Source organism: Brassica napus, chromosome A6, assembly GCF_020379485.1.
Source record: "Brassica napus cultivar Da-Ae chromosome A6, Da-Ae, whole genome shotgun sequence".
NCBI lineage: Eukaryota > Viridiplantae > Streptophyta > Magnoliopsida > Brassicales > Brassicaceae > Brassica > Brassica napus.
In genome coordinates, this window is record NC_063439.1 from 8,100,466 (window position 1) to 8,127,904 (window position 27,439).

The window sequence follows — 27,439 nt, forward strand, 5'->3', positions numbered from 1 at the left end:
TTTTCTAACGAATGTAGACATACTTGGCTTTATCACCGAACCATCCGTAAACGGACTTTGCGGTGGAAGATATGGTTTCGACGGCATCTTTGCCGCCGTGTTCATTGAATGCATTGGTGACTCCTGTCAAGGCCGAGTCTATCCTCTGCCCAACCGTCGTCGGCTGTTCCTCCTCAGCCACCACAGAGTTTATCGAAACAAGTAGCATCACGGACAACACCACAGCTACCCATGTTTTCGCCATTCTATCTCCGGCAAACTTCGTTTTAAAAATATATTGAAACAAATGAAGGATTCTGAAACTAGAGGTAATAATCGTATGATTTAAGCTGTCTATATAAAGTTAAAACGATTTTTACGTGTTGTACTTCTTTTGTTGGGTTGTAAAATTTAAATGGTCCTTACTTATATATGCAACGGAGAAGAAAACGATAATTTAGTTTGGTTTTATTTTAAGCTGTAGCGGTCAACCGTTGACGGCGGTTACACCGAAAATAGTAGGTAAGGTGTCTTTTGTTTCATACGAGTTCTAAATTAAGTAACAGTATAACGATTTTCGTAGGCGTTCTTTTGGTCCATATAGAATATGGCGAAATTCGTACTCTTAATTATTTATAAAATGCATTTTCTTTTGTCGGACTACTAGCCCTATATATGTATGATGTATCCATATGTAGAGAAGAAGAGTCGCTGTAAATAGTTTATATTTGATCAATCAAACACACAAAAATTGACAAAAGACATAATAATCAATCAATAAAAAACAAACCATCATATCTACATAATTTGATTCATTTGATGTGAAAATAAGATAAAACAAATAAAAAAGTAGCACAATGAAAAGGTAACGATACAGTGATCAGCAAGCGAATATATTCCTCTGAATCTTTACAAAGCAGTATTGCTTACTTCACTGGATTCTCATATTCTTCATTAACCTGTCCAAGAAAATCAGTAGAGTTATTTATAAATTGAATACTAGTATAGTTTGAGGATTTAATTTATGAAAGTTGTTTTTGTTGATCACCGACTAGTGCAAAATTAGAATCACTTTGGCATATTAAAATATTGTTATATATATATAGGACTACTGTTAAACTAGATACATGCATTGCATCTTATCACACGTTTGTTAGATTCAAAATGGATGACAATGTGCATGTGATGAAGTACGATAAGGATTAGATTTCATGTGACTCATTCCCATTTAACGATAATGTAAGAAAATAGAAGGGATGGTGCGTGTGGCTGCATGTTTCTTGATATTTTTGCATTTGATGTATTATTATTATAGGATCCAACATTAATAATATAATTCGACCACAAAAACTACATATTAGTCAAATAACCGCCAAATTTTGAAACAATGTTCACTAAATATATATTTACTAAATCAACAGACGAATGTAGATTCTAAAGATCTGGTCTTAGCCACAATAAATGTAACAAAAAACGACCACAAATTCTAAAAGATCTGTTCTAACACGACAAGAAGACTTTACCTCAAATCAAAATCATTGATGCCTCGTGATTTACTTCCAACATCGATGGTCTTGTATTTGGGCAAAGGGACCAAGTCTTGTTCGATGTTCTCAATATCTTCGACGAGAATGTCGTAGTGACGTTTGACTTCCTCTGCCGATTTACTTCCGACGGCCTTGGCCACGTTTTGCCAACGGTCGGGAGTGTCTTTATCATAAACGGCTAAAGCCCTCTCGAACATCTTATTTTGTTTAGACGTCCAAGACGAGCTCATAGAACTTGAGGCCATTTTGTATTATGAACTTTCTTTAGGGGATTTTTTTTTGGAGATATTAAGAGAGAGAAAAGGGATTGATGCTAAGTTACGAATACAAACGAATGCCAAGATAGGCTCCTTATATATGGAGGAAAAGAAAGCTGAGAGATTCCGCAAGTGGTAGTATTTATCCTTTTTCAGGTTATCTATCAAAATATTAAATAAAAAGTATAATGTTCTTATGGGTCTACGTTTTTGGGGGTCCATATTAATGGTTATTTGAAGTTATCTCCAAGTCCACTCTATTTTTCACTCTAAAATAGAATTTAAAGTAAAAATATCCTAATGGTATTCTATTTCTCATTCTATAATAAAGTGAAAAATAAGTTTATTCCAAATATAGAGTAACTTGTTTTTTGTTTGTTCATTACTCTATTTTCTGAGTTAACTAAATTCTATTATAGAGTTAGTCTATTCTAGAGTAAAAAATAAAGCAAACAATTGGAGATGGCATGAGAAAAGATTAGAGAAGTCAATCGTTCGTATATAATAGTTTCTACTATTTTTTTAATGTATCAGAAGTCAGTAGATATACTACAGTTACAAAATATTCAAAAAGTACCCGTCATATTACGTATATGATTATATCATTCACAATATTTTATTTTTAAATATAGCTAGAAAATTAATTTAACTTCATATAATTACTCATCAAAACTTCATTTATCTGTTAACTTTTTTATTTAATATTCCACGATCTGTTGAACTTTATCAATGTCACGACAACTATAGTTGAAAAATGTTATATGTGATGGATCTTAAAATTCACTCAGAATTTAGGTTTAGAGTTTATACTAACGTATCAAAAAAAAGTTAAAAACTAATTATAAAAAACTATATATTGATGATTTCGATTAAAAAAGTGTATGTTATTAAATTTATCAGTTTATACAACTTGATAAACATGAGATATAAGAATATAAGTGAACATGAGAGTATAATTTGAATAAAATTTTGATATCAAGAGGCTTGGATCCCATCTCTTTATTCTTTGCCATCCTTTTTTATAGTAAAACTTAAATTTCAATAACCCGTATACGAGAATAAGAATTTGATTATAATAGTTAGACTCAAACAAAATTCTCGATTAATACTACTCTTAAATCTTAATTAAATTTGCTCGACTCATATTCTTTACCATCCTCTTATAGGTGCTAGGAGAAAAATCGCAACGGTGATGTTGTCTTCGACTAGTATCCCTATCCCTTGTCTTGAAAATTATCTTTAAATTTTGATTTTCTTTACGTTTTGGGTTAATGATTCAGGTGAGTATATTTATCCATCTCCGAACTCTGAATAAACCTTCGTGAATCTATTATTTTTTATCGAGTTTGTAGTCTATTGGGACAAATTCTTGAATCTGATTAATTTGGAAGAGGGTAAAATCCCCCTCCAACAATGTGGTTCAAACCAGATAATAGAATATTGTCCTAAAATATAAATCAAGATAAACTGATGCTGTGTTCAACCATTTATTAGCCATCAGATTAAATTGGTGTATAATAATAAATCGTAATTACAGTGTGCCCGAAAGAAATAATTAATGAAACGTTTAAAGAAATCTTGAAGACAGTGGTATACTGGTATTCAGAGAACGCGAAGACTGAACAAGTAAGACCCCATCCTGTCGTTGTACTCCAATGAATCAGATTCGCCTTAGCTATAGTGTACCAAAAGAATGTGCTGAGCTGCTGATTCGATGAATTACAATATCTCTTCTTTTTATAAGTTAATTTCACATTATAAAATGGTTAGTCCAATCATTGCTTGATGTGAAAAGAAAAAGGAAAACGGTTTGATGCACGAATTCTGAATATCGTATTAGGGATTCAGTATGTCATCTCATGTACCAAACTTCATGGAGAGTTTTGATAACTTTTATACTTTTATCATGGATTATATATTTTATATAAGAATAGTTATAAGAAAGGATGGATCGATACTCTTGGGCACTTTGAATCTAATAACTTATCTCGTGTGATGGATGAAACCAAATTTGGACGACAACCTTTTTAATAAGAGCCACTTATAATTTGCTGAAAAAGAATAATACCATAAGGGATATTATCATCTCCTTTGGGGATAAAATTCCAGTATCCCATATCTGTGCATTGATTCTTATCGTAGTTGTACGTAGGGCTGGAAACTTTAACCAAACCGAACCGAAAAGTTCGGTTTGAAAGTTTATTAACAAAAAAATTTTGGTTTTCGGTTTGGTTTGGTAATCAGTTAATTTGATTTTCTAAAAAAGACAAATTATTTCAAGTAGTACTAATATTACCAAAAGAACCAAACTAACCTAAATTCAAATCAAAATAACCAAACTAACCGAAATAACCAAATCTGAACCGAAATCTAACTAAAATAACCGAAATTAACTGAACTTTATTTAATTTAAACAGAAAATTTAACCAAACTAACCGTAAAACCGAAAACTTCGTTAAAATTTTTTTAAAACCGAACTACTCGAAAACCAAACCAAACTAAACGAAAATCGGCGAAATTTTACCGAACCGAACTATCCGAAAACGAACTACCAAATCCGCAAGCCTAGTTGTACGTGTTTTTATCACTTTTGTTTTGTTTTGTTTTTGAAAATGGAATATCTTATATCACAATTTTTTGTTTCATGAAAATGAATTTATCTTAATAATTATGTCAATATACATGTTTCACTATTTATTTTTATTTACAAAATACAAGTTAACAAGACTGTCATATAATTACGTAAAAATTGTTGATCCTTCATAAGTTAATAAAATGTTATTGTCTTGTGCAAAAAAGAAAATATCAAAAAGATGCAATCGTCCACTGTTGGATTTCGAACCCACGACAACACACAGGTTAAGTAGCCTATAGGGGTCGAAACAGAGAATGTAGAAGTATTGGATGAAATGAGAATATATCATAAAATTGAGGGTCCTCTGCGAAATATTACCAGAACGGCAAGGCACAACCCTAGTTCGAGTTCCATTTCTGTGATCTTGACCTCAATCTTCTTCTCAATATTTTAGCTAGGGCTTAGGGTTTTACCCAGATTCATCAATCCATCGGAGAAGATGAAATCTCTCCTCCTCTCTCGACAAGCGATCCGTCGCATTTCACTCTCGTCTTCAAAAACCCCACCTTTCTTCGGAAACTTCTCCGCCGCCGCACCGTCGATTTCTCGCTCCGATCGTCATCTGAGAAGCTACGACGAACCAATCCCTAGACCCGTTACGTCATCCTTCACTCGCCATTTCCACTCTACGCGCGAGTCCCGCCTCAGCGACTCCACCGCCTCCTCCCAGATTCACGAGGAGGAAGAAGACGACGGGACCACGAACGAGTTCCTCTCCCGATTCGTCTGGATAATGCGCGGGAAAGTCTCGGAAGCCTTCCCGGACTCCGACAAGAAGATGGTCGACGGCATGCTCCTGCTCATCGTGGAGAAAGTCGTGGCGGAGATCGAGAGAGGCGGGTTCAGCAAGGTCGGAGGATCATCATCATCAGCTCCGCCGCCGTCGCCGTCGTCGGAGTTCAGCGACGATCTGTGGGCTACGATCTGGGAAGTGAGCAACACGGTGCTGAAAGATATGGAGAAGGAGAGGAAGAAGGAGAAGATGAAGGTGTACGTTCAGTCTCCCGAGGTGATGGAGATGTGTAGGTTCGCTGGAGAGATTGGGATCCGTGGGGACTTGCTTAGGGAGCTTAGGTTCACATGGGCGAGGGAGAAGATGGAGGAAGCTGAGTTTAACGAGAGCTTGGAACATATGCGTGATTTGGACGGTTCAATTCGAGAATCAGAAACAGTGGATGCTGATGAGGAAGGAGAAGAGTCTGTTGTTGACTCTGATGAAGTTCAACCTCGGAGTATCTCTCTTCCTAAGCGTAAGGGAAAGTTCAAGTACAAGATCTACGGGCTTGAGTTGTCTGATCCGAAATGGGGTGAAGTGGCTGATAAGATCCACGAAGCTGAGGAGGAAGCTGATTGGAGAGAGGCCAAACCTGTTACTGGAAAATGCAAGTTGGTTATGGAGAAGCTTGAGTCTTTGGAGGAAAAGGATGATCCTTCAGGGTTGATTGCTGAGTGGGTTGAGTTGTTGGAGCCTCAACGTGTTGACTGGATTGCTTTGCTTGATCAGTTGCGAGATGCAAACACCAATGCATACTTAAAGGTTACACCTTTGGCCTATACTCCTATAGTGTTGGTTCTTGATTGATATCAATTGTTTGGCTTAAGCTTTCAAATTTGCTAATTGGCGACATTTAATATAGTCATGTGATTTAATTTATTTAGTTCTTTTAATAGGATCATGTTTGTTGTATATATCAATAGCGTAGGTTGTTTGTTGTATCTTACTTAACCGTTGGAAGATGAGTGATGAGGGAGGCGTGATCATGTTGTGTGTGTTTAAATCAATTTGGTGCTGGTTTTGATGTTTCAACAGGTGGCAGAACATGTCCTGGATGATAAATCGTTCAGGGCAAGCATCTCAGACTACTCAAAGCTCATTCATATCCATGCCAAAGAGAACCACACAGAAGCTGTTGAGAGGATCCTAAAGAAAATGTCTCAAAACGGGATCTTTCCAGACATTTCGATCGCGACCGCATTGATCCATCTGTACAGCAAATCAGGCAACCTCGAGCGAGCAACGGAGGCGTTTGAAAGCTTGAAGAGCTACGGTTTGCGTCCAGACAATAAGATCTACACATCGATGATCATGGGCTACGTGAACGCTGGCAAGCCCAAACTAGGCGAGAGGTTGATGAGAGACATGGATGCAAGAGACATGAAGTGTTCGGACGAAGTCTACATGGCCATGCTACGAGCTTTTGCGCAGACGGGAGACGCCGACGGAGCTGCAGGGATTTTCAACTCGATGCAGCTTGATTTCAAGGATACAAACTGCTTCGAAGCTTATGGCTTGCTCGTGGAAGCATACGGGAGAGCAGGGAAAGCGGATAAAGCCAAAATCAACTTCGATCAGATGAGAACGCGCGGGTTCAAACCCGATGATAAGTGCATTGCCAATATGATCAGAGCGTATAAGAGAGAGAACTCGCTGGATAAAGCTCTGAGACTACTGCTGCAGCTCGAGAAAGATGGGATTGAGATCGGTGTGATCACTTACACGGTTCTTGTTGATTGGATGGCTACTCTCGGGCTTATCGAGGAAGCTGAGCAGCTTCTGGTTAAGATCTCTCAGCTAGGGGAAGCTCCACCGTTCGAGCTCCAGGTGAGCTTGTGCTATATGTACTCTACCGCCAGGAACGAGAAGAAGACTCTTCAGGCTCTTGGGGTTTTGGAAGCTAAGAGAGATCAGATGGGACCTAACGAGTTTGAGAGAGTGATCACTGGGTTGAAGACCGGTGGGTTTGAGAAAGATGCGAGGAGGATGTTTAAGCATATGGAAGCTCGGAAGTTTTTGCCTTCGGATAGATTGAAGATCGATATGGGGGCATCACCATCGTTTGGGTCCGGATTTAACAGAGTGAGACGATAGAAGATGTTTCAAAGTGAAAGGAACTTTTGAAGCTTTCATCATTCCTCCAGAGTTTAATGTTGTGAGTGAACTCACGTTTCAGAGTTTTATGTTTCCTCCATTGATTTTAAAACTGTAGTAGTTGTGTTGTGTAATAATCTTGTTCCTTTGGAATTTTGGAAACCATTCGCCGGTTCATTTTCTATTCTACAGGTTCGAGTTTCCAAGAAAGCAATCAGTTTCATTTCGTGCCGCCTAAACCGGCCACAATGCTGAACCGGTGTTTGTTTTAACTTTTAAGTTTTAACTAGCATCTTGGGGAAAAAGAAAAGACTAACCAACCAGGCATTTGAATTTAATAATAGCAGCTATTTCATTATCTATAGACTATAGCTAACTTTTGTTTCAAATCTCGAATTCTTTTTAACGTCTTTATCTACTTTGTAGAAAGCGAATATATAATTTCTTCCACCTAGTGGATCCACTTAGATCATTTTGAAAATTTCAAGGAGATGATAATGTCCATGTAAGATGTGTCTGCCACGCATCGTACACGTGTCAGCTAATTCCTGCTCTTCTTAAGTCAGAAAACCATTAACGACGACAGTATTCGATTGTTTATTTCATGTTTAGTTGTTGAATTTGTTCAAATAATCTGTTACGGATTGAATTTTCCACTTCAAATAATTTCCGAGGTTATCACATTGACATGGATCGTTCTATCCTAAAAGACAAAACTGCGACATCATGTTTAGTGTTTTGTATCTTCGTTATAACAAATTCTGTTTTAAAGAAATATATCGGATTCGAATGAAAATAGGATAATATCTAACATTCATACCCTCAAAAGGCATATATATATATATATATATATATAAGTTAATAAATCGTCAATACGATACGAGATAGACAAGATAAGCTGGTTATAAACTCAATAACGTCGGTGGGAAGCATGCTAAAATATCTCTCTGCAATTTTCAATAGTTTAATCAAAACAATTACCTAAATCAGTGGGCGCTTAACTGTAGTTTCCAATAGCCGAACAAAAAAAATAGTATGATGGGATTGATTCTTTCTTAAATTATATGAATTTGGACCAAAGTAAAATAATAATAAAAAACAAACTTAATATCCTTTGGGATAAGAATTATCTAGATGACTTGCACACTTGCATGGAGCACTATATATAGAAAAATGTTAACACACAACTCCAGCATATCTAGTGATCAAAGAAACTTTAAAGCATACTGGGAAAAAGACTAAGAGCAAATGGGTTCTTTAATGTCAGGATGGGACTCTCCAACAAAGGATCCCAACTCAGGTAATCAAATATAACCATGTATGTATACACATACGACTCATTAATGGTCATGCGTCGGTACATGGATTATATCATATATCCATCATCTATATGATACTTTGCACACAAATTTTAGACATGGTCATCTTTTTCCGAAATAATGATGAAACTGAAAATTTACAGTGAGAAGGTGCAAGTCACTAACAAGAGAAGAAATCGACACTTTCTGGAAGACAAAGAAGAAGACTGAAGAGGAACATGTTCAGGCCGTTTCCAACTTGGTAGTTCAGGTCAGGACCAAACTGTTTATTTATTCAAGTTTTAATTCAGCCCCCAAAGAAGAATATTCGTCAGTGCTCTTTAGTAATTGACTTGATAAATTACCAAAAAAAAAATCTAAAAAGAAGCCTTCAAATTTGTTCACAGGAAGTTGCGGAAAGTCAGGGGATAGAGGACCCTTATGAAAACCAAAGCAAGACGACTGGATGGTAATATGCATACTTTGATACTATCTAGCCATCTAGGTTAATTGAAGTCAATCTTATAACTTTGGACATTGTAAAATATTTAGCTGAATTGATGTGTGTTGTTAGGTGGAAAAGAAGCAACTGGGCGTTCTTGAATGAGCCGAGGGAGGAAGAGGGTCGACCCAACAATTACGTTCCGCAGTTCCAAGTAGCTCACATCGCCAAAATCGCGGGCCAGTAACAGAGCTAGAGTCACCGGCTAATCACAAGTCATCTCGGTGAATTGTGATTTAAGTTTTCTTTGTGAAGATTTAATTACTGGGAAGTCACATGTTATGTATGATATGGTGGTTACTTTAATGTGTTGGCCTTATTAGTATCCGAATGTGAGTATAGATCATGTAACAGTGGTGTGGGATTTTATCTTTTTGTATATGTACCATGTATATATTTTTGGTTGTGTGGGAAGGAAGTGTGATCTCACAATGTGAGATTTCTACATATTTTGATATCATTTTATGAGCAGGCTGCATGGGTGCGTGGTCATCTTTTGGTAGTACTGAAATGGACTCTTTTTATGTTATTACCTATTTCCTGACTCGTAATCGAACCATTTATCAACAGTCTATTATAACAAGTCTTGTGGTATTTGAAGAGGGTTGTGTAAATGGTCTTTTTGGCAGTGTTTTTGAAAACCTGATAGAATCGGTCTGGTTTAAAATTTGGATTAGAGAAAAAAAAATTTTGATTAAAGAAAAGAGCAAATTAGCTCAATATACTGAAAAGAGTGGGATACTATTGAATTGGGGGAAAGTGGTAGCGATGTGGGAAAAAAATTTAAAGGGAAATAGTGTATGGAGTGTAAATAAGGGGGAAGTTGTGTGTAGGGAGTACAAATACTCAAAAAAAAAAACTGGTAAACAGGTGATCAACATATAACTAATGTTTTTTTAATTTTATTAAAATTTATATTTCACAATCAATATTTAATTTTCTATTTTATTAGTTTTTTAATTCTAATTTTAAAGAAAAAAATGTTAAAATATCTTTTTTGATTTTCATATTCTGTTTTCATTTTGATATATTCATAAAATTTAAGATTTTTAATTTATTTTTTTATCATTTTTATTTGATATAGTATTTACTTGTTAGCTTTACATATAACTAAACTTATGTTATTGTTTATTATTTAATTAACAAACGAGAATATAGAAAATATTACATCTAAAATTATATTTTAGATCTATATTAGCATAAATATATACATATATATTTATTTATTTTTAAACAGAAAATTCGGTTTGATCGGTTGAATCGATATCCAAACAACTAAACCAATAGATATATCAGTAATTCAAACTATTAAATCAGTAGTTATATCGAGTCGACGGGCCGGGTCCGATTTTAAAAATATGCTTTTTTGGTAGATGCAGATAGTGTGTCATCTGAGAGGCCTGTGGGCTGTAATTCCGTGAGGATCTTAATTTTTTAAAACCACTTTGTTTTGAAAAAAACGTTATTCATTGGGAAAAATCAAAGCCAACTACCACTAAAGGCAATAATGTGGTCAAAATAAGGCAGCTCAAACAAGGACAGGGTACATAGGTAACTTCACGTTAAATCCTCGTGAAACGATTACAATAAATCTGCGTCGTCGGTTCGCTCTCTTTATTCACTCAAGTCTCCGAAACTCAAAATTCAACGGAAAGTAGAAGAAGAGAGAAAAGATGACGAGCAAGATTCTTGTGATCGGGGCGACAGGTTACATAGGAAAAGTCTTCGTGGAGGGAAGCGTCAAGTCTGGCCACACCACTTTCGCTCTGGTCAGAGAGTCCTCTCTCACCGATCCCGTTAAGGCCGAACTAGTCCAGAGTTTCAAAGATCTTGGCGTCACCATACTCTACGTACGTTGACTATTAAACACCCCTTCTCCTACGTTTGTTTTCTATCTTGTTTTTTTTTAATTCATTGCTGGTTTTTCCAATCTAGAAAGGTTTACGTGTTTCCAGCCATGATTCAATGTTTATTGAATTATGTATAGTAGCCTTTTTCGTGTGAACACTCTCAGGTTGTCTTTTAAGTTTGATATCAGCGGTTTAGATGATATTTTCTAATTATAACGATTAGATTTTAAGCACAATAGTGCCAAACATCGTAGCGCATTCACAGTTGTACCTAAAATGTTTGGAAAACGCCTAGAATCACGTCTGTATAAAACCACGTTTACCTGCCTCTTTTACACTGCTCTTATTCTAAGCTTACATAAATATGTTGTTTTTTTTTAAATAATATTTGTTGATTAGAGAACGCTGATTCTGTTGTAATAACAAACAGGGAAGTTTAAACGAAAAAGAGAGCTTGGTCAAAGCGATCAAACAAGTAGATGTCGTGATATCTGCCCTTGGTCGAACTCAGATTCTAGATCAGGTCAATATCATCGACGCCATCAAAGAAGCTGGAAATGTCAAGGTCCGTTTTTTCAACATACATTTTTGAATTAACAGGAGGTTATGGCTTGAGGATCTATGGTCTCTAGATCCGAACCACAATATGTAATATTAGTTTTGTCCGTATGTCACTCAATCTTGTGACTTAGACATTGTTTTTTTTTAAGTTGAGCTAAACGACACTTGGTTATAGACACATGCATTACATCCATACTTTTTTGACATGATCAATAAGATGTTTCAATAGATTTTCAGAAAGATTTTTATTTTCTTGCAGAGATTCTTACCTTCGGAATTTGGCAACGACGTGGACCGTACGGTGGCCATCGAGCCTGCGCTATCGGAATTCATCATGAAAGCTCAGATACGGCGTGCCATAGAAGCCGCGGAGATACCTTATACATATGTTGTCACAGGTTGCTTTGCTGGCTTTTTCATACCTAGTTTGGGCCAATGCCACTTGCGATTCAGAACCCCTCCTACTGACAAAGTTTTCATCTACGACAGTGGCGATGCTAAAGGTACTCGATACACCCACTTATCGTTACATTCAGTTCAGTTACTTGTTCAGCGTTGTGATTCTTTTCTCTCTCTTTGTTGTTGTTAGCTATTATCAACACTGAAGAGGACATTGTTGCGTATACAATGAAAGCTGTTGATGACCCGAGAACACTTAACAAGATTCTCTACGTCCATCCACCCAAGAACATTGTCTCGCAGAACGATATGGTCAGCTTGTGGGAGGGAAAGATCGGTAAGACTCTGGAGAAGACTTATGTTTCAGAGGAAGAACTTCTCAAAAGCATCCAAGGTTGATCACTTTTACCATGTAAACCGTTTTTGATATCTTATACTAATCAGTCAAAAAGTATTTCTAAATTTTTCTTTCTTTTCACTTGGTGCAGAGGCTCAGCATCCAATGGACTTTGTGATGGGTTTGATCCACGCAGTACTTGTGCAAGGTGATCTTACCTCCTTCACTATAGACCCTTCTGTTGGAGTGGAGGCTTCCGAGCTTTACCCCGATGTCAAGTACACCAGCGTGGATGAGTTTCTCAACCAGTTTGTTTGAGAACAAACAACATCCTTTATGAGTTGCATGTACTATTTCAATAATCTGAGATCGATTGATTCGAATGTTAGACGCTAATCTTATCTCAAAAGAGGCTTATTATTTGATTGATACAATAACAAAACATAACCGGTCCAGGAACATTATTTTACTGATAGAGTAGATAAGACATTGAACCACATCATCACCACACACAAACAGATGAAACTAGTAGTAGTTTTAGGGGTTAACCTTGTGTTCCCATCCTGCAATCACATACCTCTCCTCAGTCTTTGTTTTCTCAAACGAGTCAAGAGAGAACAAAGCCTTCATGTAGCCATGAACATGTGGCAAGCTCTCGGGAACAGACCAGCTTTTGTAGTGGCCAAGAGCCACCTTGAGATGGTAAAGCTTCGGTGCTAAGCTTAGATCCACAGCGCTGACTTTCCCTCCGGCGATGAAAGGACCGTCATGAGTCTTGAGATGAGTCTCCAGAGCTTCAAGCTCATCAAGCAAGGCCTTCTCGGATCCGTCGCTGGAGTCTTTGCTCTTCAAGAAGGTCACGAAAGTACCGAAGATTTTGGATCCAACGGAGGCAAACTCAGGAGGAGTCTTGAGAGATGGCTCAGGATACTTCTCCTCGAGGATGCCGGTGATGACGTCGGAATCAGACACCCACTTGTCGTCGTTCTTGAGGACTGGTACTTTCCCTTCAGGACTAATGGCTAAGAACCTGTATCGTATATAAACCAAAGCCAGCTTCTTGTCAATGAGTAGAACAAGCTAAGATCGAATCTAAGGTTTTTGGGGTGAGAGAAAGAAACTAACCACTGAGGTTTGTCGGAGATGTTGATCAGATGCATTTTGTAGGGAAGATTCTTCTCCTCGAGGGTGAGAAGAACCCGTTGGCTGAAAGGGCCTGAAACGACAAATCATGTATTATAAATTTTTACATTTGAAGATCAGAAACTGATATTAAAAAAGAGCTAGAGAGAGAGAGAGAAGGGAAGTTACAGTCGCCGAGAGCATCAGGGGCACCAACGGCGGCTTTCACGCAGACTTCGAGAGCCATCTTTTAACTATTTTATTTATTTATTTGGAGCGATGGAATAATCATCGAGTTAAGCAGTGCTTTTAAATAGAGTCCTCACTCTCTCTTTTTAGTGGTTAAACCAAACCAGTGGTCCATTATTGCCGAAGCTTTGAGAAGGACAATGTTATCTTTTCCACGTGTTGTGCGTGGCAAGAAAGACCATTTGAAAGTTTTGTACTGTGTCGGTAAGGTTGTCACTCACGGTTTTAGCGCAAATGTTAACTTACCGACAACACTAATGCAAAACACAAATTAAACTACTAATTTGTGATTCAGATTTTTTACTAATTGAATAATCATCATATAGGATGCATCAACGGGTCAGAGGGAATATTCCGGTTTAGCGTAACTATTAGGCGTTGATCACTTTCTTAAGACCTTATCCGGTTAAATTCAGAAAATTATCCATTTGGTTAAGTTTTTCATCTCATTTACTTGGTTCAGTTAGATATAGCGGTTTGATTGAACCAGAATAAACCAAATCTAATTGTCATGGACTCAAGTGGATTCGCCGCTCCGGAGTGCTCCTCCTTCACTCCCACCATCTTCGTCTTCGTCACCGAGTCCTTGCCTGTTAACTCTAGGCAGAGCATTTTAATCCGTCTGATTTTGGATCCGTGAGACAGGTGTCAAGCTCTCGATCGCCTCGGATGTCGCAGGCAGCAATTGCTTCCGAGAACAACGTAAGCTTCACTGTATCTCTAAGTTTTCACTCCAATTTCAAATTCGTAACGAAAAAAGAACCGTCGCTTAGGTTACTCAGCTCTGCTGATTAGGTTAGAGCTCTGGAATTGATGTATCGTGATTGTAGACTTGAATAGCAGAAGGGATGAACTGATCAACTTTTATAGGATTGTGTTTGTTCATATGTAATTGTGGCTTATCTCTGTAGTATCCATGCATCGAGCATTGATGAATGTATTTGATAAGGCTCCGATTCTGGATAAGGAAGCTTTTGTAACCGTCATATTGGAAGAGGATCATCTACATCTTCTCCTGATGAAACGTTTGAGTATATGATATTGATTTTTTTTTGGATCACTAGTGTGTGTAAGTATGAGTTATTTCGTTTTTCATTAGTTTATATGGTTTTGGAATTAGATTGTCCTTTTGTACACAATGCTGTTATATGTCAATCAACATTGATATTGACTGCATGGTTAAGCCTATTACTTCTTACCAAGAAACAGTTAACTAATCTACAGTCTAAACTTGCTCTCTCTTTTTTTTTTCTGCGCAGGGGATGTGAATACAGTCAGTGTTGGATCAGGAACTAATATTCAGGACAACTCACTTGTGCATGTGGCAAAATCATACTTAATCGGTAATGTGCCTCCAACCATCATCGGGGACAATGTAATCATTGGTTAGTGGGAATCTCTTGCTGTTTGTTTTGTAGTGTCTGATATTCATGCATATTCGCCAATCATTAGGGATATTGTTTTGAACTATATATATATTAACAGGTCATAGTGCTTTGTTACATGGATGTACTGTTGAGGATGAGGCCTTTATCAAGGATGGGTGCGACACTTCTTGACGGTGTGGTCGTTGAAAAGCATGACATGGTTGCTGCTGGTGCGCTTGTTCGACAAAACACTAGAATTCCTTCCTTCTGGAGAGGTATACTTAGGGATGTCAATTGGGCACATTGTCCATGGGCGGCCCATGTCCAAATCGATATGGACTAATATGGTCACGCCCAAATATGCCCGAAATATTTCTGTCCAAATAGATTATGCCCAGATGCGCCCAGAGTCCAATAGACAAAACCAAATGGACATGGGCCGCCCAAATACGCTCATATTTAAAAAAAAAAAATATTTGAAATCACAAATATTTGGGGAAAAAAAATCAGAAATCACAATTCACAAATCTCTCGAGTCTCGACTCTCCTCTCCGTCTCTTCTCTCCATCTCTCGAGCAGTGTCTCTCCGTCTCGTCTCTCCATCTCTCGATTAGTGTCTCTCCGCCTCGTCTCTTCATCTCTCGAGCTGTGTCTCTCCATCTTGACTCTCCTCTCCGTCTCTCACTTTGTCTTCGATTCGCTTCAGGTCGCTTCATCTCGACTCTCTTCTCTTTGCGATTTGATTGCTTTTAGGTTGATGGGTTTGCATGTTTGCGATTTGATTGCTTTTAGGTTGATGGGTTTGCGATTTGATTGCTTTTAGGTTGATGGGTTTGCATGTTTGCGATTTGATTGCTTTTAGGTTGATGGGTTTGCGATATGATTGCTTTTAGGTTGATGGGTTTGCATGGGTTTGCGATTTGATTGCTTTTAGGTTGATGGGTTTGCGATTTGATTGCTTTTAGGTTGATGGGTGAAGGTTTACACAGTTCACTTAAGTTTGGAACGGTCTTGCTTCATTGTCATATAGGTGTGGTGGTGTTCTTGCTTTGCAGCTAGCCTAGGCTTATTGGTGAAAGAGTGCATAGTTCACTTATGTTTGAAGCGGTTCTTGCTTCACTGTCACATAGGTGTCACATAAGTTTCGTTTATGTAAATGTCTAAATATCTTTAATCTCTTTTGTTCAGATGGATGGTGATACGTTGAACCTTAATGATGATGATTATTTGAGCGATGATGGTCCTGATCAGAATGAAGATGATGATCCTGTTCAGAATGAAGATGATGGTCCTGATCAGAATGAAGATGATGTACAAGATGATTCTACAAGTGTGGCTAAGAGTAAGAGAGGTAAAAAACGAAGACATTGAAAGTGTTGGCAACATTTTGAAATAGGAGATAGAGTGTCTGAGGGTACTAACGTTGTCTGCAAGCATTGCCACCATTCCTATTGCTTTGACCTGAGTAATGGAACTACTACTCTGTGGCGTCATATTAGACAATGTTCTATGACTCCTGCTTCTGGAAGTACACCTGGCGGAAGCAATAGGAAGTTTGATATAATGATCTTACGTGAAATGATTGTTGGTGCCATAGTTGAGCACGATCTTGCATACTCGTTTGTCGAGTTTAGGAGGATTAGAGAAGCGTTTAAGTATGCGAATCCTCGTATTGAGTTTTAGTGTAGAAATACTGCTGTATCAGATGTCCTGAAGATATACGAGAATGAGAAAGCTCATCTTAGAAAGGTTTTGAGCGAAATTCCCGGAAGAGTTTGCTTAACTACTGATTTAAGTTTAAGTTTAAGACTTTTATCTTTTGTGAAACATGAAATTTAAGTTTAAGTATGTTTTGTAAAACATGAAATTTAAGTAAGTTTAAGTATGTTTTGTAAAACATGAAATTTTTAATATGTACATCTTTTAAGTTTGAAAATTAGACATTTTACATTAAATGGACATCTGGATTCCATGGACAGTCCAACTGGTCATGGTCCTATTTGGATATGGTCCTATTTGGATATGGTCCTATTTGGGCTCGACCAAAAACGCCCAGAAAAAAATAAACCCATCTGAACACGTCCAAATCCACCCAGTCCGTCCAATTGACATCCCTAGGTATACTCTTGCCTAAACCATTTGCATTATCTCAAGACCCATAACCCCATTTGTGCTTACATACTTCTATTGCTACTTAGACAGCATAGGCTATATCTTTGAAAATGGCGTTTCTTTTTTATGATAATCATCTCTAGTTCTGAGGTTATCAAAGATTATATGCGAAGTTGAAATGCCGTCTTAGCCTATGAATTCTTCTTCTCTGTCTAGATAAAACATAATTTATCCACCTTTCAGTTGAAGTAATAGAAGTTTTAACTTTCATTTAAAAGACTTATGACTATGGTCAATTAGGTTAAAGTGCATTGTAAACAATCAGTAATGCTCTTCTGTTTACGGTTTACCAAATTACCAGCATGTGAATACAAAAGGGTGTTTGTATCTCATCCCGACCAATTCAACTCCTTCAACAGCCATATTTACTGACACGTTTAACATTCCTTTTTATCGTATTGGTTTATAATGATTCAGAAGATATGGGGAGGAAACCCAGTAAAGTTCCTCAGGAAGCTTGAGGAAACTGATTTTTGTTCCCCAAGTCAGCTTAAAACTACTCAAACCTGGCGAAGTCTCACGCTGCAGAGTATGCAAAGCCACTAAATGCGATCGAGTTCGAGAAGGGTCAAAAAAGACGAAGAGTATGACGCGATACTTGGTATTGTGAGAGAAACTCCACCAGAGCTTAAACTCTCTACAGCATAGAGCATAAAGAAGCCAAGCGTTATTCAAATGTGAACTGATTTTTCTGTGGTATGCTTTCTGATCGAAACCTTAATAGTATGAAATGTCTGAAGAAGATTATCTTTCCGAATAATGGCAGGCAGAGTACATTAGACTGAAATTATATGCTTTTGGAGAAGCGTTTTCTCAACTTTTCTTCATGGTTTCTTAGGGAATAGTCTTGTCAGGAGGACAAACTTTGGATGCTAATACTTTGAAATTAGGAATCATATGAAACATGAGGAGTGAACAATAATAGAGTGATGCATGTGCTGATTCATGTGCGCCTATGTTGCTATGAAGAATAAAAGATCCAACCCTTGATATATTTTATATAATTTCAACAAATTATTAGTGGGGTTGATAGTATTGGTACCGTGAATCACGCTTGCTTGGTCGTCTTTTTATTTTATTTATGTGAATAAAATCAAATCTTGTATCGTGTATCTTCTATTATGATTCGTTTCTTTCTTCTTGTCAAACTGTATTTCTCTTGTTGAAATTTATTGTTTGTTAATATTTGTGTTTGATTTCCATCTTTAAGTTGCAGTTTCTGCAGGAATCAGAAACAATAAAACTTTCGGCCACTAGATTGTAATTATGTGTATAAACTTGGTTTCACTTTCCATGATTGTTTTGCGTACGTACAAAGTGCTAAAGGTAGTATGATGAGTCTAGCATATAATTATAGTACATCGCTAATACAATATCTTAAGCAAAAGAAAACCATAGGTTGCATATGAGAACATTTAAAGATAAAAAAAAATGAAGCAAAATTGTTATCTTTCTGTTCTTATATGCGGCGCCAAATGCGATGCACACTCAACGACACGAGTGAGAATCATTCAGGGAAGGGAAACAAATCAAGAAAGAAAGAAAAAAAAGCGTTATCTATTGACTGTAATATTATTATGGGCCCTATTAGTATATGATTATTTGAGGGATAATTTGGTAAAATAGCACATATCTGCTTCATCCTAGTCTCCACCACCGAGTATATAAACTAAGACGTTAGCCAAGCAAAAATATCGGGCAAGGCTGGCTGCACAGTACAGATACACAAACAAAAGATAAAGAGAGAGAAAGAGATCTCTGGAGAATGGTAGCTGAGGCCTTGCCCAACAGCCACGAAGCTCCTCCAGTGGTACTTGGACTCCAACCAGCAGCTCTTATCGATAACGTCGCTCCCGTCGATTGGTCCTTGCTCGATCAAATTCCCGGTGATCGTGGTGGCTCCATTCCCGTAAGCTCTCATGGTTTAGGGATCGGAATCTGGATTCGAAATTGTGTTTCTTTATTATCAGTGCCAGTTTTGAAGGGGACACTCTGTTTTTTCTCTTCTTGTAGGTGCAAAAGGATGAGTTAGAGCACATACTGAAAGAGCTTGATACACATGTCACCGCGGCTCCGTTGAAGAAGATGGCTGGATTGAGTGTTGGGTTTGGTGTAGCGACGGGGATCATCGGGGCTTATGGAGACGATGAACAAGGGCAGTTGTTTGTGAGCAATATGGGTTTCAGTGGTGTTAGTATCTCAAGGTTGAGGAAGAAGAAGGGTTCTACTGGGCAGGTTTATTTTTTTTTGGCTCAACTGTGTTGTGTTCTTCTTTTTTTTCATTTGGAAAGAGTTGGTTTTGATCTTCTTTAAATGGATTTTATTTATTTTATAGTGTGTTTGCTTGGTTGATGACTCTGGTAATCGAACAATGCGACCATGTCTCTCCAGTGCTGTCAAGATTCAGGTTTGTCTATTTTCTCTTTTTGAGGAATTTATTGTTTTAGTGAGGGAGATAGGATGGTTAAAACTAATTCTCTTCTCTTTCAGGCTGATGAATTAAGCAAAGATGATTTCACTGGCTCTAAGGTTAATAGCTAGCTCCCTCTATTCTTTCTTTGTCAATAGCAATCATTGTTAAATAACATAACGATGTTGATGTTTTTTGCTCTGTTACAGTGGTTGGTCCTAAGATATGCAGTTCTTAACTTAGAAGTAATTAAAGCAGCTATTGGATTTGCCAAGCAAGAAGGTCTTTCTGTTTCTTTGGATTTAGCTAGTTTTGAGGTAACCAACCATAATTTCCCCCATTTGAGATTTGATCTGTGACTTTACAAATCATTAAGCATTTGAGATTTTCTCGTTTTGAATTAAAATGATATCAACATTTTTGTGTGATTAGATGGTCCGGAATTATAGATCAGAGCTGAGACAGCTTCTGGAGTCTGGTAACATAGATCTTTGCTTTGCTAACGAGGATGAAGCAGCTGAGCTGCTAAGGTAATCCGATGTTTATCTATCCCCTGCAGAGATCTACTCTGGTTTTTGTACACTCTGACGCTCTAGGTTGTGAGTTTCAGGGGCGAAGAAGAAGCGGGCCCGGAGGCTGCTCTTGAGTTCCTAAGCAGGCATTGCAATTGGGCTGTGGTAACTTTAGGGTCTAAAGGATGCATTGCAAAACATGATAAGGAGGTTTGTCTTTTACTGAAAAATAAAACTCAGTAACTTGTAAAGTAGCTTTACATTTCACTGGAGTTAGCTCTTTTTCTTGCTTGTGACGAAATTTTTGGCATACAAAGCCATAGTTCAAACTGTGATATAAAAGTTAGAACCTTTGCTGTTTAATCTCATTTCATAACTTGAACAGGTGGTACAAGTACCAGCCATAGGTGAGACGATAGCAACTGATGCCACTGGAGCAGGTGACTTATTCGCAAGCGGGTTTCTGTATGGATTGATAAAGGGATTGCCTTTGGAGGAATGTTGCAAAATGGGATCATGCAGTGGGGGATCAGTCATCCGTGCTCTTGGAGGAGAAGTAACCCCAGAGAACTGGCAGTGGATGCACAAACAGTTGCAGCTGAAGAGCTTACCTGTTCCTGACATTCGCAACTGATGATCAACAGAAGATTCTTGGATGTCATCTGGCTTTCAAATTTCAAGTGATTGCGCCTTAAAAGGGGTCCGTTTCATATTTGAACGGCTCTTAAGCTTTACCTTCTTCACAGAGAACCTATCTTTCAGCATGCATTGTATCTTTACTGAAGTCTCACTTTAATTCAGTTACACAATTGGTTGTTTCCAAGTTCATACGGAAAAGAGTGAAAGGGCTTTATAAGTGTTTAGGGTTTAAGTTCTTTTGTGTGGCTCACAAGGATCAATTTTGGGCGAAAGGAAGCATGAAAACAGAGAAATGTTAATTAGTCCATTTAGCTGATAAATAAATGTGTCAGTGTGAATCTATAAATTTGACATGATTGAGACACTAATTAGTCTTCGAGGAATAGGTTAATCCTATAAAAGCCTAGTTAGTCCTTAGAGGCGAAACATGGCAGCATAAACCGTAACCTTCGTTAACGGGTAGAGCTATAATCTGATTGAAATTGTAGCAATCACTAGTGCAAGGTCGGTCGACTGGTGACAAAATAGGAGAGATAAAGATGTTATAGTAATTTACGAGTTCTAAAGAGTGGTTAATCATGTATGATACAATTCGAAATTCAAAAAGTAGATTGCATGTTTGTGAACCAGCGTCGGTCCGGTGGTGACAAAATAGAACCGAATTGAATAATGAAAAAAGTGGCTCAATTTACATAAATAAAATTATATTCCTTCTGATTTACCAAGCTATGATGGTCTGATAATAATTTAAAAGAATTTAGAGATATTTTAAAAATGATAATAGCCTTTCTAATTTACTTATTAGTTTAAGATTTATCTTACAGATACTTAACTTAACAACTTTTTTACTTATAGAAACATAAATATCCATTATTTATACATATTAGTAAGAATATAAAATATATATTTAAGGATTAATTGGGAAGTTTTTAAATTCTAGCATTTTCCATCATTTTCTTGTAAGATCCACTGAAGTTTTCTCAAAATCACTAACACATTTTGGTTATACAGTGATACAAAATGAAATCTCTAATATCAAATAAGTTTACTAAACCAAAAACCAAATATCTTGTGACAGTTTTAGTAAGTTTTAGAACAAAATAACAAATAAACTCTCCGTTTTTTTGGAGATTAGAAGATCAAAATAGGATGCTCGCAGTTGGGAGTGTCTTTTTCTATTCTACTCAGAGTGGGAAAGTCGTGGAAGAGGCAGGGGTCATCTTCATTGTCTCTTCGGGGTCCGTTGTATTTGAACAATACCTGCCCAAACGGTTAAAACAAATAAGAACAAGATATAAAAAGTGATAGAGAAGCGGAAGCTAAGAGATCAAGGATTCGACAAGAACTCGATGAGAACTCGCAGAATCGAAGGAAGCTTGTTGTAGTTGATACTCTCAACGCAAACAAGGGGAACTTTGATGATGACGATACTCTCGACAAGATCAAAGAAAGCTAGAGTACTCCTGTAAGTGCTTTGATAAGCTCTGATTGCAATTGCAAATTATATTCAATAAACGTATCCCTTTACAAAGAAGAAAGCTCAATATATAAAATACGTAACTAGATCCTAATCTCAAAAGGATTGATGATTATCCAAACATAAATAAAATAAAGAAAATGAAAACAACACTCTTAAGTCGGCTAAGGCCTTAATGATACGTACGGCCCAAGCATCCAATGATCCGCTACATCAAAAAGTTTATTTTATTACTTATGAAAGAAATCTTACCAGAAATCAAATTAAGTATAGCTATAGAGAATTAATAAAATAAAGAGCCGGCAGATATGAAAATTAGAAAGAAAAAGATTTAATCAATGATAGAGGGAATGAGGAATTGTTGAGAACAGATAATTATCATGAATTTTCAAGACTTATGGTGGTTTTATGAAGCTGTACCAATCACTACAATTCCTTTAAGGGTCAAATCGTTAATGGATAGAACTTACACTTATAGAGAGTTGTTCTTAGAGATCACCTTTACTGAAACTTAAAATATCTAATCTATTAAAACTAAAATACAAATTAAAATTAACCATCGTTTCACCTTTGATATTACAAGTTTATGCTACTGGCCTAAACCATGATTAATAAAATTAAACCACCCCTATTTAATTGATTTATTTAACTATTTCTTATTTCTTCCTTTAGCCAATCATAACTCTTTTAGAATTTGGAAACACACCAAAAACAAATCTATCCTCATGTCTTATATTGCTCCATTAACCTATGTACGAAAAACCTAAACCATAGAATTATCATAAATTTAGTCAACAAAAATTCAACACGAATTGAACATGACACATAGTCCTCAGATTAAAAAAAACTCTTAAAGTTTGCAAAAATCATATGCTTATTCTCCCGATTAGATATTAATATAAAAAACTAATAACAAACTCTATATCATGTTAAGATTTTTTTTTTATATCACTAAATAAAATGCCATGTCGGTTTGTATAGATTTCTAAATCTTGAATAAGAATCCGGTTTTTTTTTTGTGAAAAAATTCATGCCAAACCATATACTGAAACTAAAGTTTGTTAACGATGATTATTATATTTGAAGTGTTATACTCAATCAATTATAGAAACCTACAATCAAGGACATTTGAAATATAATTCCTATTTTTAGGTATGAAATTAACCAAATTGTATCAATCTTACTAACAGAATCTCCACATTCCTTTCAATTTTTAAAATGTAATTTATTGAACCACATAAGAATATTCATATTTTAACAACATCCTAATTATTCGAACTAATTTATAATAACAAAGCTAAATCTCTTATCATAACTAATAGATATAAATATTATTTTTTCTAATATGTATTCTTCACTAACTATATGTTAATATATTTTAGTGTTTAAGTTCTTAAAATAAAATATAAAAAATGTGAAAAATCCGAATATTCAGCTTTTAATGCAAAAACATAAACGAAAAGAGATTATGATCAATTAGTTAGACTATTTAATGTTTACATATCATATATTATACATTAAATTATAGGATAATTAATATAAGAAATAAAATACCAGTCCTTTTCTAATAGACTAATACTACCACATAAACAGAAAATATTTAAAAACATATTTTACAAACAATAGAATATTTGAGAACGATATTTGATACACATTAAATTACAATATAATCTATAATATAAAATTAAAAGAAAATTATATTCCTTCTTTAATACTACCGTTATTTAGACAAAAAATTGACTTCATATTAAATTATTTGTTCTTTACTAACCATATATGATTTTGAAAGTTGAGGTAATTCCCTTGCTGGGATCGTTCTCATTCATTGACCATAAATAGTCATGGTTGTTACAATCAGTTAACCTTTACAGAGATTTTAGGAACTGAGTATCTACTCTTGCGGGATATACAGAATATGTCAAAGAATATTCTTGTTATCTAATACCCTCCGTCAGTTTGATCGTCGGTGGCCGAATGGTTAAACTGGTTCGGAAGTCATTGAAGAGGATGCTTGGCAGTCCTTTGGTGAAGACGTCGGCAAACTGGAGAGATGATGGAACATGAAGTACCTTGATTTGTCCAAGTGCGACCTTCTCTCGAACAAAATGAATGTCTAGCTCCACGTGTTTAGTCCGTTGATGCTTGACCGGATTCTGTGTGAGGTAGACAGTACTTAAGTTATCACAGTAGACAATTGAGGCTTTGGTGAGGGGACATCCTAGCTCAAGTAGAAGATTTCTAATCCAACAAAGCTCTGCGACAGAGTTGGCAACGCCTTTATATTCTGCTTCAGAGCTACTTCTAGAGACAGTAGGTTGGCGTTTTGAAGACCAAGATACCAAGTTTGAACCTAAGAAGACACAATATCCGGACGTCGAGCGCCTTGTATCAGGGCAGCCGGCCCAGTCTGCATCAGTGTAGGCAACTAGCTGATGAATTTGGCCTTTGACAAGCTGTTGTCCCAGTTCCTTTGTTCCTTGTAAGTACCGTATTATGCGTTTAAGAGCCTGGAGATGTTGTTGTCGTGGATCATGCATGAAAAGACAAATCTGGTTGACTGCATAAGCTATATCAGGACGAGTGAAAGTGAGATATTGTAAAGCTCCTGCTAGCTGTCTGTACTGTCGTGGATCCGAGACTTTGTCGCCATCAGTTGCAGATAGTTTGGACTTGAGGTCAACCGGTGTTGAAACTGGTTTACAATCGACCATGCCTGCTCTTTTGATAATGTCAGTCGCGTAGGCCTGCTGAGATAGGAAGATGCCGCCGTTGATGAACTGAACCTTCACACCAAGAAAGTAGTGCAGTTTGCCGGAGTCTGACATTGGAAACTCTGTCTTCAGCGAGTCGATGATTGATTTAAGGAACTCATCATCTGAAGCCGTGAGTATAATGTCATCGACATATAAGAGGAGAAATGCTTGCTTGGTCCCTTTCCTGTAAATAAAAAGAGAAGCATCGCTCTTACTAGAAGAGAAACCCATGTCAGTCACATATTTAGCAAATCGAGAGTTCCAAGCTCGAGGTGCTTGCTTGAGGCCGTATATTGCCTTCCTTAGAAGACACACATGATGAGGGTTTCGCTTGTCTACAAAACCAGGTGGTTGATGCATGTAGATTGTCTCCTCTAGATCACCGTGAAGGAAAGCATTCTTGACGTCGAGCTGATGGATTGGCCACTGTTTTGCAAGACTGACCTCAAGAACAGTGCGAATTGTTGCTGGTTTGACCACTGGACTGAAAGTCTCATTGTAGTCGACACCTTCTTCTTGCGTTTTTCCATTTGCCACAAGGCGTGCTCTGTGTTTCCTTGGCTTACCATCTGCATCCAATTTGTGCTTATAGAGCCACATACAGTTGACAATGTTAGTATCAACAGGTCTCGGAACAAGATCCCATGTTCTAGTCTCACAAAAAGCATCATACTCATCTGTCATAGCCGGTGTCCAGTTCGGTTCATTAAGGGCTTGTGTATGGCTTTTTGGTAATGGGGAAACCGAAGTGAGAAGAGAAATTTGTGTTTTAGGCTTTAGGTTACCTGTCTTGCTACGAGTTTGCATTGAATGTCCCACATTTTGTGATGCATTCTGCCTAATCGCTGGGGCTGTAGGAGGCAAGGCAGGTGGAGGAGGAGTATTTGTGGAGGAAGCAGATTGAAGAATGGCTTGAAAGAGAGGATGAGGGTCAGCATCATCGCTAAGAAATTCATAGCTAGGCGCTGATGTACCTGAAACTGCAGAAGGAAACACAGTCTCGTCGAAAACAACATGTCTGGAGATTATAATTTTATTTGTTTGGAGGTCTAGGCATCTGTAACCTCGGTGAAGAGAGGGATATCCTAGAAATAGACATGGTTTTGATCTTGGGGACAATTTGTGAAGATTGGAGTGATTGATGTTTGGGAAACAAAGGCAACCAAATACCTTTAGATGATCATAGGAAGGCTTTTTGTTGAAGAGCTTTGTGTATGGAATCTGTTTTTGAATGTAAGAGGAAGGGAGAATGTTGAGTGTGTGCACTGCAACATGGAGAGCTTCCACCCAATAAACACCAGAAAGTTTAGCCTGAAACAAAAGACATCGAATTGTGTTGTTTACAGTTCGTATCATCCTCTCGGCTTTGCCGTTTTGTTGAGAGGTATGAGGACATGAAAAACGAAACTGTATGCCACTTGCATCGAACAAATTGTGAAAGTTTTTGTTGTTAAACTCCCCCCCATTGTCACATTGAAATGATTGAATTTTTGAATTGAATTGAGTTTCAACGTAAGAGAGAAAGTGAAGAAATTTTGAGAAAACTTCAGATTTACGACGTAAAGGATAAACCCAAAGAAATTGAGTATAGTGATCAAGAAATAAAACGTAATATCTGATACCACTCATGCTTTCTAGAGGGGAGGTCCAAACGTCTGAGTGAATAATCTCAAATGGTTTTGAAACGTTTGAAACAGAGGGATAAAAAGGTTGCTTTATTTGTTTTCCCAACTGACAAGCCTGACAAGAAGAATCAAGACTGTCATTATTACATTTAATAGAATTTGAAGAAAGCACAGATTGCATAGAAGCATTATTAGAATGAGCAAGTCTTTTGTGCCAAAGGTTTTGAGAAGAAGCAATAAAAGCAGACGAGGGAAGAGACTGAGATTTGTAGGCAGGTGTGGCATAAAGATCACCCGAGCTGTTACTGCGGAGAAGAGTTTCCCCTGTCTGTAGATCCTTCACAGAGAAACCAAGAGGGTCAAATTCCACAGAACACCAATTATCTCTAGTAAATTTTCTGACAGAGATAAGGTTTTTGATAATGCTAGGAACAACAAGAACATTAGATAATGAAAGAGGACGTTTTTTAGAAGAAAGAATGCTTGAACCCGAGGCAATAACAGGAATAGAAGAACCATTACCAACTATGACAGATTTTTCGATATTTAATTTGAGACCAGAAGTAAGGATACCTGATGATGATGCTAAGTGGCTAGTCGCACCACTGTCCATGTACCAATCAGCAGCACCTGGATCACCAAGTGTCAACGTGTTGAAAGCTTGGGCGAAGTCAGCTGTTGGTTGACATTCAGTCGCAGCATTTGCCTGTGGAGTTGATGTCGGTCTTGGTCCAAGGAGTCCTCTGTTTTGAAATTGTGGCATATATGACCAAGGTAACATCTGCTGTTGCCACTGAGGAAATGGTGCGTTCCAGTACTGCGGTTGTGTCATGTTGGTGTAGTTGTTGTTGCGTTGATTGGTCCAGCCACGAGACTTGT

General features: G+C 37.2%; 6 protein-coding genes and 1 long non-coding RNA gene across 8 annotated transcripts; 5 read left to right on the plus strand and 2 right to left on the minus strand.

Moving 5' to 3' along the window:
* Positions 1–687: 687 nt before the first annotated feature.
* Positions 688–1,865, minus strand: LOC106351457 (protein RADIALIS-like 5). The gene is made up of 2 exons (XM_013791255.3): positions 1,503–1,865; positions 688–938 (listed from the first exon to the last, which is right to left on the minus strand). Exons 1-2 carry the CDS (start codon positions 1,769–1,771, stop codon positions 911–913), a joined length of 297 nt encoding a protein of 98 aa, XP_013646709.1. The 5' UTR covers positions 1,772–1,865; the 3' UTR covers positions 688–910.
* Positions 1,866–4,763: 2,898 nt separating this feature from the next.
* On the plus strand, positions 4,764–9,038 carry LOC106346951 (protein NUCLEAR FUSION DEFECTIVE 5, mitochondrial). 2 transcript variants are annotated; one of them, XR_007340302.1, is made up of 5 exons: positions 4,779–5,955; positions 6,229–6,901; positions 8,481–8,587; positions 8,750–8,856; positions 8,993–9,038. XR_007340302.1 is itself a non-coding variant. In XM_013786427.3 (2 exons), exons 1-2 carry the CDS (start codon positions 4,858–4,860, stop codon positions 7,285–7,287), a joined length of 2,157 nt encoding a protein of 718 aa, XP_013641881.1. In that variant the 5' UTR covers positions 4,764–4,857; the 3' UTR covers positions 7,288–7,464. The 2 variants fall into 2 exon arrangements, 1 of the variants encoding a protein (XP_013641881.1); XM_013786427.3 differs by lacking the exons at positions 8,481–8,587; positions 8,750–8,856; positions 8,993–9,038 and having other exon boundaries at positions 4,764–5,955; positions 6,229–7,464.
* Positions 8,481–9,547, plus strand: BNAA06G13740D. The gene is made up of 4 exons (XM_013791254.3): positions 8,481–8,587; positions 8,750–8,856; positions 8,993–9,054; positions 9,160–9,547. Exons 1-4 carry the CDS (start codon positions 8,536–8,538, stop codon positions 9,272–9,274), a joined length of 336 nt encoding a protein of 111 aa, XP_013646708.2. The 5' UTR covers positions 8,481–8,535; the 3' UTR covers positions 9,275–9,547.
* A 1,132-nt stretch (positions 9,548–10,679) lies between these two features.
* LOC106346949 (isoflavone reductase homolog P3) lies at positions 10,680–12,654 on the plus strand. The gene is made up of 5 exons (XM_048782500.1): positions 10,680–10,937; positions 11,368–11,502; positions 11,758–12,001; positions 12,088–12,291; positions 12,386–12,654. The coding sequence occupies exons 1-5, from the start codon at positions 10,761–10,763 to the stop codon at positions 12,550–12,552; spliced, it is 927 nt and encodes a 308-aa protein (XP_048638457.1). The 5' UTR covers positions 10,680–10,760; the 3' UTR covers positions 12,553–12,654.
* On the minus strand, positions 12,633–13,727 carry LOC106346950 (glutathione S-transferase DHAR1, mitochondrial). The gene is made up of 3 exons (XM_013786426.3): positions 13,546–13,727; positions 13,360–13,450; positions 12,633–13,264 (listed from the first exon to the last, which is right to left on the minus strand). Exons 1-3 carry the CDS (start codon positions 13,601–13,603, stop codon positions 12,772–12,774), a joined length of 642 nt encoding a protein of 213 aa, XP_013641880.1. The 5' UTR covers positions 13,604–13,727; the 3' UTR covers positions 12,633–12,771.
* Positions 13,728–13,920: 193 nt separating this feature from the next.
* On the plus strand, positions 13,921–16,876 carry LOC106351454. The gene is made up of 5 exons (XR_007340303.1): positions 13,921–14,307; positions 14,517–14,674; positions 14,865–14,990; positions 15,091–15,678; positions 16,161–16,876. It is a non-coding gene; the product is annotated as an uncharacterized LOC106351454 (long non-coding RNA).
* Positions 16,877–18,808: 1,932 nt separating this feature from the next.
* On the plus strand, positions 18,809–20,894 carry BNAA06G13780D (uncharacterized sugar kinase slr0537). The gene is made up of 8 exons (XM_013786424.3): positions 18,809–19,053; positions 19,158–19,379; positions 19,480–19,551; positions 19,635–19,673; positions 19,764–19,871; positions 19,987–20,084; positions 20,165–20,276; positions 20,452–20,894. The coding sequence occupies exons 1-8, from the start codon at positions 18,910–18,912 to the stop codon at positions 20,698–20,700; spliced, it is 1,044 nt and encodes a 347-aa protein (XP_013641878.2). The 5' UTR covers positions 18,809–18,909; the 3' UTR covers positions 20,701–20,894.
* The last annotated feature ends 6,545 nt before the right edge of the window (positions 20,895–27,439 follow it).